The sequence below is a fragment of the Girardinichthys multiradiatus genome, chromosome 1 (assembly GCF_021462225.1).
Source record: "Girardinichthys multiradiatus isolate DD_20200921_A chromosome 1, DD_fGirMul_XY1, whole genome shotgun sequence".
In the NCBI taxonomy this organism is placed as follows: Eukaryota; Metazoa; Chordata; class Actinopteri; order Cyprinodontiformes; family Goodeidae; genus Girardinichthys; species Girardinichthys multiradiatus.
The window spans coordinates 1,391,901-1,403,958 of NC_061794.1; the positions used below are offsets into that span (position 1 = coordinate 1,391,901).

The 12,058-nt window shown below is 45.0% G+C and overlaps 1 protein-coding gene across 1 annotated transcript in view; it reads left to right on the forward strand.

The window, feature by feature from the left end:
* ccdc22 (coiled-coil domain containing 22) overlaps positions 1–12,058 on the forward strand; it is a 51,382-nt gene that overhangs the window by 32,752 nt on the left and 6,572 nt on the right. Inside the window, exons 9-15 of the mRNA XM_047361536.1 lie at positions 4,510–4,629; positions 4,712–4,828; positions 4,901–5,002; positions 8,355–8,462; positions 8,648–8,743; positions 8,949–9,008; positions 9,103–9,177. Of these exons, the coding sequence (XP_047217492.1) occupies positions 4,510–4,629; positions 4,712–4,828; positions 4,901–5,002; positions 8,355–8,462; positions 8,648–8,743; positions 8,949–9,008; positions 9,103–9,177 (678 nt within the window). The remainder of the gene's footprint in view (positions 1–4,509; positions 4,630–4,711; positions 4,829–4,900; positions 5,003–8,354; positions 8,463–8,647; positions 8,744–8,948; positions 9,009–9,102; positions 9,178–12,058) is intronic.

Genomic DNA, 12,058 nt, shown 5'->3' on the forward strand with positions numbered 1-12,058 from the left:
CGCCTCAGGAGGGGGAAGCAGTGCTTCGCCAACACTGTTTATAGTAGGGGTGGGAGACTGCTGACCTTGACTGAGGACATTATCGGGCGGTGGAAGGAGTAATTCGAGGATCTCCTCAATCCTGCCATCACGCATTCCGTGGTGGAAACAGAGGCTGGGGACTCGGGGTTGGACTCTTTCATCACCCAGGCTGAAGTCACCGCGGTGGTTAAAAAGCTCCGCGGTGGCAAGGCTTTGGGGGTGGATGAGATCCGCCCTGAGTACCTCAAGTCTCTAGATGTTGTAGGGCTGTCATGGTTGACACGCCTCTTCAACATTGCGTGGCAGTCGGGGACAGTGCCTCTGGACTGGCAGACTGGGGTGGTGGTCAGAAGGGGGACCGGAGGGTGTGTTCCAACTACTGGGGGGATCACACTGCTCAGCCTCCCTGGTAAGGCCTACGCCAGGGTATTGGAGAGGAGAGTCCGACCGATAGTCGAACCTCGGCTTCAGGAGGAGCAGTGTGGTTTTCATCCCGGCCGTGGAACACTGGACCAGCTCTATACCCTCTACAGGGTGCTCAAGGATTCATAGGAGTTTGCCCAACCGGTTCACATGTGTTTTGTGGACCTGGAGAAGGCATTCGACTGTGTCCCTCATAATGCCCTGTGGGGGGTGCTCCAGGAGTATGGAATCGGGGGCCCTTTATTAGGGGCCATCCGGTCCCTGTACGAGCGGAGCAGGAGTTTGGTCCGCATTGCCGGCACTAAGTCGGACCTGTTCCCGGTGCATGTTGGACTCTGGCAGGGCTGCCCTTTGTCACCGGTCCTGTTCATAACTTTTATGGACAGGATTTCTAGACGCAGCCAATGGCCGGAGGGGGTCTGGTTTGGGGACCAGTGGATTTTGTCTCTTCTTTTTGCGGATGACGTGGTCCTGCTGGCCCCCTCTAGCCAAGACCTACAGCATGCGCTGTGGCAATTCGCAGCCGAGTGTGAAGCGGCTGGGATGAGGATCAGCTCCTCCAAGTCCGAGGCCATGGTACTCGACCGGAAAAAGGTGGCTTGTCCTCTTCAGGGTAGAGGGGAGTTCCTGCCTCAAGTGGAGGAGTTTAAGTATCTCGGGGTCTTGTTCACGAGTTTGGGAAGAATGGAGCGGGAGATTGACACACGGATCGGTTCGGCTGCCACAGTAATGGGGGCACTGTGCCAGTCCGTTGTGGTGAAGAGAGAGCTGAGCCGAAAAGCAAAGTTCTCAATTTACCGGTCGGTCTACGTTCCTACCCTCACCTATGGCCATGAACTTTGGGTCATGACCGAAAGAACGAGATCTCAGATACAAGCGGCTGAAATGAGCTTCCTCCGTAGGGTGGCTGGGCACTCCCTTAGAGATAGGGTGAGGAGCTCGGCCATCCGGGAGGGGCTCGGAGTAGAGCCGCTGCTCCTCCACATCGAGAGCAGCCAGTTGAGGTGGCTCGGGCATCTATACCGGATGCCTCCTGGACGCCTTCCTCGGGAGGTGTTCCAGGCACGTCCCACCGGGAGGAAGCCCAGGGGACGGCCCAGGACACGCTGGAGGGACTATGTCTCTCGGCTGGCCTGGGAACGCCTTGGGCTCCCCGTGGAGGAGGTGTCTGGAGAGAGGGACGTCTGGGCGTCTCTGCTGAGTCTGCTGCCCCCGCGACCCGGTCCCGGATAAGCGGAAGACGACGAGTACGAGTACGAGTACAAAGAACAAATATGACAAAATAACAGAAAATGTCAGTGTACACAACCGTTTACCCCCCCTCCCTAAATTCAGTACTTTGTTGATCCACTTTTTGTGGCAATTTCAACTGCATGTACCTTTGGATAAGTTTCTAGGAGCTGTCCGAGCTACCGCACCCTGTTGGCGGTCAGACGTCTCAGAGTTCCTCCGGTCCTTGGTTCCCAGCAGCAATCACACACTCTATCTAACACTGACTCTTAAAGGAACGACTCTCAACCAGTTTCTAACTTTCAGGTCCTTTAATCTAAATTAAGGCAGAGGAATTATTACAGAAATCAGCACTGAGGCTCCCGTCTCGGACCGTCACCGTCTGTTAGAGGATGACGACGAAGAGCCTCGAAAGAAGGTCACATGTAGTTTTATATCTGGCACTCCAATGCCATGGATGTGCTCTCCCTCAGTGATTATCAGTATACTATGTGTCACCATTGTGGTGTCTATCTGTTAGATTGTGTAGTAGCGGGTGTCTATCCTTAATCTAAGTGTGCTGTAGCTTTCTAATCAACCCAGTTATACCGGCTGCTCCACTATCAGCCCCAGTGCCCCATCCTCAGGTCATTTATGACAAACCTTGGGCCATTTATCCTTGTAATGTGTGTCGATGAGCATTCTTATCCTATTCTAACAAAAGGGAAACATTAGAACTTGTATTTTATATTACTATGGTATAAATGGGAAAAACACCTGTGAGTGATATTAATAAAGGTTATTCCTAACAGAGCTCACTACATCTTGCCAGTGGGGTTTTTACCCATTCTTTAAGGCAACACTGCTCCAGCTCCTTCATGTTGGATATTTTTGCTTGTGAACAGCGATCTTAAAGTCTAACCACAGATTGTCAATTGCATTTAGGTCTGGACTTTCACTAGGCCATTCCGACACATTTAAATGTTTCCCCGTAAATCACTCGAGTGTCGCTTTAGCAGTATGCTAAAGGTCATTGTTCTGCTAGAAGGTGAACCCCTGTCCCAGTCTCAAATAAGAGGCAGACTGACACAGGTTTCTTTCTTAAGAATACCCCTGTATATAGCACTCGACTCGGACCAGTTTCCCAGTCCCTGCTGCTAAAAAGCATCTCTACAGCATGATGCTGCCACCACCATGTTTCACTGTGTGGATGGTGTTCTTGGGGTTATGGGATATGGCTTTGCACCAGCCATAGCGTTTTCCTTGGTTTTTTTTATCTGACCAGAGCAACTTCCTTCATACATGTGGGGAGTCGCTACATGCCTTTTGGCAAACTCAAAACCTGCTTTCTTATTTTTACTATTGATGGCTTTTTTTTTTCGCAACTCTTCCATAAGGCCCAGCTCTATTGAGTGTACAGCTTTTTGTGGTCCTATAGACAGGTCTTCCAGTCTCTGCTGTGGAACTCTGCAACTCCTTCAGGGTGACCTTTGGTCTCTGTGCTGCCCTCTTATTAATGCCTTCCTTGCCCGGTCTCTGAGTTCTGGTGGGCGGCCCTCTCTTGGCAGGTTTGTTGTGGTACCATGTGTTTTCCATTTGAGGATTATGGATCTGATGGTGCTCTGGCAAAGTATCAAAGATTAAGATTTTTTTTTACAACCCCACCCTGACTTCTTCTCAACAACTTTGTCCTTGACCTGTTTGGAAAGTTCCTTCGGGGGCCTTTCAGAAAAGGTGCGTTTATACTGACAGATCACGTGACCCTTAGATTGCACACTGGTGGACTTCATTTCGCTCATTGTGTAACTTTTGAAGGTAATTGGTTTCACCAGAACTTTTTAGGGGCTTTTGGAGCAAAGGGGCTGGATATTTGCCAGTTTTATTTGCTTTTTTTTAAGATGTTTTTAGATTTTTGTTTTCTTATTTCACTTCACCAACTTATATTTTGTGCAGATTTATCCCATAAAATAAGATTTTAAAACTACAGGTAAAGTCAAAATTATAGGCTGAAATGTAACTAAATAGGTAAAAAGTCAGGAGGGTTAATACTTTTACAAGTACTTATGTTACCTGCTGTAGCTCAGTAAATTGCCATTACAACATGTTGTCCCACTCTTATACCCTGTAGTAAAAAAGTATCCTGTAACAGATAGTCAGGTAAGAACCAAGTCCTTTGCCTGAGCTTTGGTTTGGTTTGGCTGCAGAGTGCTGTCCAAAGCTACCGCACCCTGTTGGTGGTAAGACGCCTTGGAGCTCCACCGGTCCTTGGACCCCGGAAGCAGTCACCACTCTATCTAAAGACTCTTAAAGGAACGACTCTCAACCAGTTTCTAACTTTTAGCTCTTCAATCTAAATTAAGGCAGAGGAATGATTACAGAGATCAGCACTGAGGCTCCCGTCTCGGACCGTCTCCGTCTGTTAGAGGATGACGAAGAGCCTTCAAAGAAGGTCACATACAGTTTTTATATCTGGCACTCCAATGCCATGGATGTGCTCTCCCTCAGTGATTATCAGTATACTATGTGTCACCATTGTGGTGTCTATCTGTTAGATTGTGTAGTAGCAGGTGTCCATACTTGTGTGCTGTAGCTTTCTAATCAACCCAGTTATACCAGCTGCTCCACTATCAAACCCAGTGCCCCAGCTTCAGGTCATTTATGACAATCCTTGGGCCATTTATCTTTGTACTGTATGTTTATGAGCATTCTTATCTTATTGTAATAAAAGGGAAACATTAGAACTTATATTTTATTTCACAATAGTATAAAAGGGAAAAACAGCTATGAGCATATTAATAAAGGTTATTCCTAACAGTGCCCTGCTATCTTGTAAAGCTCAACTTCTTTTGTCTGTAGGTGTTTGATGAACTGAAGCAGATGGAGCTGGACAATGCTGAAAATGATGAGAAGATGCAAGTAAAGAAGAAAACTATCGACCTGTTGCCAGATGCAGACAGCAACTTGCAGAAGCTTCAGGTAAGAAGACATCTATGTAAACACTTAGCCAGCCTCAGCAGGATTCTCCATTTTTCACCCACCATTCTGTCCACTCCTCTAGTCTCAGGTGGAGGCCAGTGCCAACCGGGTGGTAAATCTAGCTTCTCAGTGGGAAAAACATCGTGCTCCACTCATTGAAGAACATCGCACGCTGAAAGAATTCTGCAGCAGCAAGGACGTAAGGGATGTTATAAATTTCATGTGTGCTCAGCAAATTCAGATTGTGTTGATGTGCCTCTTCTTTCTTCAGCTTGAGTCTTCCAGAAAGCTTTCAGAGATCAAGTCTCTCCATGAAAAAATTCAGGTGGCCACAGAGGAGGCAAAGAAGAAAGAAGAATTATACAAACAGCTGGTAACTTTATACCTGAATAGTTACTAATTACTTATCATTACTCATTAGTATTCTTCCTATTCTTAGTACCTGACGTAGACTGTTCCTGTGTGCTTTCTCTATGTTGCTGTTTGTTAGACTGTAGAAGATTTTCAGCTGTACCAGTCTCATATTCAGTATTTAAATAGATGCTTTATAATAAGTTGAATGGAGAGTTGTCTTTGAAAAATGTCCGGAGTTTAAATAACTTCTAACTGAGTACAGGGGTTGGACAATGAAACTGAAACACCTGTCATTTTAGTGTGGGAGGTTTCATGGCTAAATTGGACCAGCCTGGTAGCCAGTCTTCATTGATTGCATCTGTGACCAAGACAGCAAGTCTTTGTGATGTATCAAGAGCCACGGTATCCACGGTAATGTCAGCATACCACCAAGAAGGACGAACCACATCCAACAGGATTAACTGTGGATGCAAGAGGAAGCTGTCTGAAAGGGATGTTCGGGTGCTAACCCGGATTGTATCCAAGAAACATAAAACCACGGCTGCCCAAATCACGGCAGAATTAAATGTGCACCTCAACTCTCCTGTTTCCACCAGAACTGTACATCAGGAGCTCCACAGGGTCAATATACACGGCCGGGCTGCTATAGCCAAACCTTTGGTCACTCATGCCAATGCCAAACGTCGGTTTCAATGGTCCAAGGAGCGCAAATCTTGGGCTGTGAACAATGTGAAACATGTATTGTTCTCTGATGAGTCCACCTTTACTGTTTTTCCCACATCCGGGAGAGTTACGGTGTGGAGAAGCCGCAAAGAAGCGTACCACCCAGACTGTTGTATGCCCAGAGTGAAGCATGGAGGTGGATCAGTGATGGTTTGAGCTGCCATATCATGGCATTCCCTTGGCCCAATACTTGAGCTAGATGAGCGCGTCACTGCCAAGGACTACCGAACCATTCTTGATGACCATGTGCATCCAATGGTTCAAACACTGTATCCTGAAGGCGGTGCCGTGTATCAGGATGACAATGCACCAATACACACAGCAAGACTGGTGAAAGATTGGTTTGATGAACATGAAAGTGAAGTTGAACATCTCTCATGGCCTGCACAGTCACCAGATCTAAATATTATTGAGCCACTTTGGGGTGTTTTGGAGGAGCGAGTCAGGAAACGTTTTCCTCCACCAGTATCACGTAGTGACCTGGCCATTATCCTGCAAGAAGAATGGCTTAAAATCCCTCTGACCACTGTGCAGGACTTGTATATGTCATTCCCAAGACGAATTGATGCTGTATTGGCCGCAAAAGGAGGCCCTACACCATACTAATAAATGATTGTGGTCTAAAACCAGGTGTTTCAGTTTCATTGTCCAACCCCTGTAGATGTACAGTACTCTGACTCTGAGGCTATCTCTAGCTATCTCATTATATTGCTGATTGTGTTTTTTGTAAATATATAGGTCACAGTTGGGCACAAACCTCATATCAGGATCACAATTCTTTTTTTTTAAACTGTGTTCTGTCCAGTAAAGTAGCGCTCAGAATTGTTGTCTGAGTTCCAAGAAAAAGCCCAACAGATTTACTTTCACCAGTGGAGCATTACAGCTAACGCTTTAAACTCTGCTTGATATTTATAAAAGAAACTTTATTAGAAACTGCTTTTGGATTATTTCAATTGTTACGGACATGGAGACAGAAATGAACAGGAAAAAAATAAACACGAAAGAGAGAGGTGGGGCAAAAAGGAAAAGGGGAGAGAAGGAGAAAAGAATGGAGGAAAGAAAGAAGGATGAAGAGAATATAAGATAACACCCTGCTTGCTTCTACACCTGCAGAAACATATATAATAACAGCTTTTTTACCAAAAAGTGGACGGTACTTTTCAATGCAAGATGTAATGAGTGGTAAATGCGGCTCAATATAGAACATTTGTGTATCTGTTAACACCTGAATCTAAACACCTGTGGGTGAGCACGCTTGTTTATACAAGGTTTCTCCATATAAATATGCAATAACGAGTGTGAAGAGCCACAGACCTGCACCCCTGGACCTGGGACAGATACAGAGGAGATCCGACCCACAGACATCCAAAGGACCCCCAGAGCACAGGAACCCCAGGAGAACCATTGCCAGGACTACCGTAACTCCCCCAGAGAACAGCAGGGGAGAGTCCCAGGGGAACCAGCCAGCAGCCACAGTGCAGAAGCCCCGGGGAGCTGCAGTGAAGAGCCCATAGGCCATGAATCTCCTTCCTATGGCACATGGGCACACCCCCACAGGTGAGCTTCTTCACCGAAAAGCCGACAAAGCGACACCCACACAGTGCAAGCTCCACATACAGCCCCGCTCCAAGCACCCCCGCCGCGTCCCGCCCGCACCAAGCAGCGCATTGCGACGGCAAGGCATGGGCCCAGCGCAACGCTACCCCAGCCCCTGCCCACAGACACAACCGGACAGACACCATCGAGCACCGCGCCCACAACGGAACCCCCGACCCCACACCAAGATGGGGCAAACTCACCCGGCAAGAGGTCCCCGGCCAGCGGCAAGCACCCGGGGCCAGCATCCCCCACCACGCCCCCGCAACCACACTGACACACCACATCACGGCCACTGCAACGATAGCCCACGGAGAAACATTATCCAGCTCAGCTCTACCACCGCCACTCAGTCGATCCAAGTGCCGGTGATCCCAGATATAAGAAAAGATCTGCAGCCAACCATTAAAATCACAATTCAATACAACATATTGCCAGAAGTGGTAATACCAAATTTAAGATTTCTACTCACTTATTTTGAGCTGAAAATAATATTTTTGTAACAAAACATTCAGTCACCAAAATACGCATCATTCGGTTCCTGAAAGACGACCTTTTTTTTTTTTTTTAAATAAGAAGTCAACCCCTTCTTGTAAATTATTGTTTGAAACTATTAGTAATTAGTGCAATAACTCTGTCCAGTTTTCAAATTCTAAGGTGGGCCTAATGCCAAAATGAATGACCGATTCTGTCTTTAAAGGTATAAAGGTTTCTCTGGTCAAAACTGTGAAACTTGATGTTGGAATATTTCACAGTTGTGTTTTCACAAAACAAGGTTGTAACAAGGCATTGATTGTTCCTTCCAGATACTCAAATAGCTCAAACCAGGTATGAGCAATGAAAGTATTTTAGATTTTGAATTGTACATGTGAAGCTTCAAATCAAATGCAAACCTTTACCACTGTTAGCCAAACTAAAGTTGAAATGATCCCTGTGAGTGAAGTGACAGTGAAGTATTTCTTCTCCATTATTGTTTTGAAACATTTAAACAGATTGGTTTCATACTGAATGTGTTTGACTGTCAGCCCTGTCCCTCTTCTCTCCCACTGAAGGTGACTGAATTAGTAAGTCTTCCTCAGGATGTGTCTCGATCAGCATACACTCAGAGGATTCTAGAGATTGTTGGCAATATCAAAAAACAGAAGGAGGAAATTAGTAAGGTATGTAGAAATTAGTGTAGAACACAAGCTTATTCTCAGAACTATAGGATTCATGCAGTTGGTGTCAGAATTTATTGAGCAGAAATTGATTTGTATCTTTGAGATTATTTTAAGCAGTAAAGTGGACTATATCCTGTGTCTCAGTTATTTTATCTCTCACCAACATCCTTTGGTATCTTCTGCAGATTTTATCAGACACAAAGGAGCTCCAGAAGGAGATCAACAGCCTTACCGGGAAACTTGACCGGTCGTTTGCTGTAACAGATGAGCTGGTCTTTAAGGTAGCAGGCTTGATTTTACTTGCCTTAAGAAATGTTTGGATATAGGAGAGCACTGCTAAGGAGAGTAACTTGTCATAGACACAAGTAGTACTATGCAAAGATCTTAAACCACCCAATCTTTTTCATGCAATTATTCAGAGGTATTGATTAATTTATCTTTTTTTCTATTTGGGAATAAATCCTTTTTTGGGATTGTTCTTTGTAGGATGCCAAGAAAGATGAGTCTGTCCGCAAATCCTACAAGTACCTTGCTGCCTTGCATGAGGTGTGTCAACTGTGTCAGAAACACAGATTTTTCTTTCTGTTTTGATGGTTCATGTCAGGAAATACTCATGTTAATTTTCTGTCATTCACGACAGAACTGTAATCTGCTGATCCAAACCATCGAGGACACTGGCACAATTCTGAGAGAGATTCGAGATCTGGAGGAACAGGTAGGATTAGCAAACTTAGCACGTTCCTTTGTGTGTTTGTGCTGAAACTGTTCATTTATATCTCCTTGCCTACTAGGTTTAAAGATATTTTTTCCTCCCACATCCTCATGTTTTATAAAGCATTTCATTCTTAAGTTTCTTTGTGCTTTATTCAGTTGAACTTTTACTAAAGCTCACCTTATCACAAACTTTGATTTTGGACAAAACCTTTTTGGACAACCTCCTTAAAAAAAGTTTAGAAAATTCAAGAAAAGTAACTGTTCACATGAGGGCTGCAACAATAAATTAATAAAATCATAAAAAATTGATTATTAAAAGTGTTGTCAACGATTTTCCTTATCGATTCTTTGTGTCGCGCGATTTCTGCGTTACTTGCCATGTCGCGGAGCCATTTATGTCACCTGCAGAGCTTTGTCAATGCGGGCTGCCCAAAATAAAGTTAAAAAGAAAAACTCAACCTGGAGAGCAAGTTGAATGGAGTGGGGTGGCGGCAGAGCATGGCCGGCATTTTCAAAGAATAATTAAGTAAATTCTACAAATGACCAGAAAGAAAATGGTCCGACCCAAGTCCTCAAAAGTGTGGGAGTACTTCACACTTCACAAAACTGAAAAATGCCACAGTGATGATACAGCACCTGAAACAGAAACACGTTGGAGTCGATGACGGTGAATAAACCTCAAGAGCAGCATAAGCCACTACAAAGTCCTACGTTTGTTCCTTTTCGAAGTCAGGAAACGTCACGTTAGTTTGTCCGGTAACTTGTCTGATGCCGCTGTTTGCTGAGTGAACGCAGGATGGATTGCATTCAGACAGGGATTAAAGTAACTCCTTAGATCTACTGAAATGGTTTGTATTTTTTATGGTGTGTGTATTTATTCAAATTGGTTACAAAGTTTTTCTATCTAAGGAAACCCAGCAGATTGCATCCAGTCAGTGACTTGCAGCATTCACTCCTCCTGGATGAGCATGTAGAGACAGTGGACAGTCACTGGTGTTGACTTTGCAGCAATCCCTCATACTGAGCATGCATGTAGCGACAGTGGAGAGGAAAAACTCCCTTTTAACAGGAAGAAACCTCCAGCAGAACCAGAACCAGGCTCAGTGTGAGCGGCCATCTGCCACGACCGACTGGGGGTTTGAGAGAACAGAGCAGAGACACAAAGAGAACACAGAAGCATTGATCCAGGAGTACTTTCTATGGGAAGGAAAATTATATTTTAATGGATGTAGCTCCTTCAGTGGCTTCATTCAGGAGAGCTAAGCAGATGAACTCTGAGCCAGTTTTCAAGTCTAGAGTATGAAAGAGCACATTCAGTTAGTCACAGTAAAAGCTCAGTCAGTAACTATGTCTAGGAGAAAAATGGGATTAAACACTGAAAGACAGGGCCAGGCCAAGTGGATCATCTGTAGAAGGTTGAGCATTAAGTTGTTGGCAGCAGAAGCTTGTACGATGCCCCCCTCCAGAAAGGTGTCACTGGTAGATACAGAGTCAGTTGTAGAAGCTACACCTGGAGCTTCTAGGAAGAGAAAAGAGAGAGAACATAAAGTTAAAAGCTGAAATAACAGCAAATAATGCAAAATTTGGAGAGTAGTATGAGAATTTAGCAGAGGGAAAGTGGTCATTATGTCCTCCAGCAGCCTAAGCCTATAGCAGCATAACTACAGAGATAGCTCAGGATAACCTAAGCCACTCTAACTATAAGCTTTATCAAAAAGGAAAGTTTTAGGCCTTCCTTAAAAGTAGACAGGGTGTCTGCCTCACGGACTAAAACTGGGAGCTGATTCCACAGGAGAGGAGCCTGATAACTAAAGGATCTGCCTCCCATTGTACTTCTTATTTTCATGACTATGAATATTGTAGCTTCACACTGAAGGCATCAAAACTATGAATTAACACATGTGGAATTATATACTGAATAAAAAGTGTGAAACAACTGTAGCCACCTTTTGCTTTGATTACTGCTCCGCACACTCTTGGCATTCTGTTGATGAGCTTCAAGAGGTAGTCACCTGAAATGGTTTTCACTTCACAGGTGTGCCCTGTCAGGTTTAATAAGTGGGATTTCAATCCTTATAAATGGGGTTGGGACCATCAGTTGTGTTGTGCAGGAGGTGGATACAGAATAGACTGTTAGAATTTGTATTATGGCAAGAAAAAAGCAGCTAAGTAAAGAAAAACGAGTGGCCATCATTACTTTAAGAAATGAAGGTCAGTCAGTCCGAACAATTGGGAAAACTTTGAAAGTGTCCCCAAGTGCAGTCGCAAAAACCATCAAGCGCTACAAAGAAACTGGCTCACATGAGGACCGCCCCAGGAAAGGAAGACCAAGAGTCACCTCTGCTGCGGACGACAAGTTCATCCAAGTCACCAGCCTCAGAAATCGCAGGTTAACAGCAGCTCAGATTAGAGAACAGGTCAATGCAACACAGAGTTCTAGCAGTAGACACATCTCTAGAACAACTGTTAAGAGGAGACTGTGTGAATCAGGCCTTCATAGTAAACTAGCTGCTAGGAAACCACTGCTGAGGACAGGCAACAAGCAGAAGAGACTTGTTTGGGCTAAAGAACACAAGGAATAGACATTAGACCAGTGGAAATCTGTGCTTTGGTCTGATGAGTCCAAGTTTGAGATCTTTGGTTCCAACCACCGTGTCTTTGTGCGGTGCAGAAGAGGTGAACGGATGGACTCTACATGCCTGGTTCCCACCGTGAAGCATGGAGGAGGAGGTGTGATGGTGTGGGGGTGCTTTGCTGGTGACACTGTTGGGAATTTATTCAAAATTGAAGGCATACTGAACCAGCATGGCTACCACAGCATCTTGCAGCAGCATGCTATTCCATCCGGTTTGCGTTTAGTTGGACCATCATTTATTTTTCAA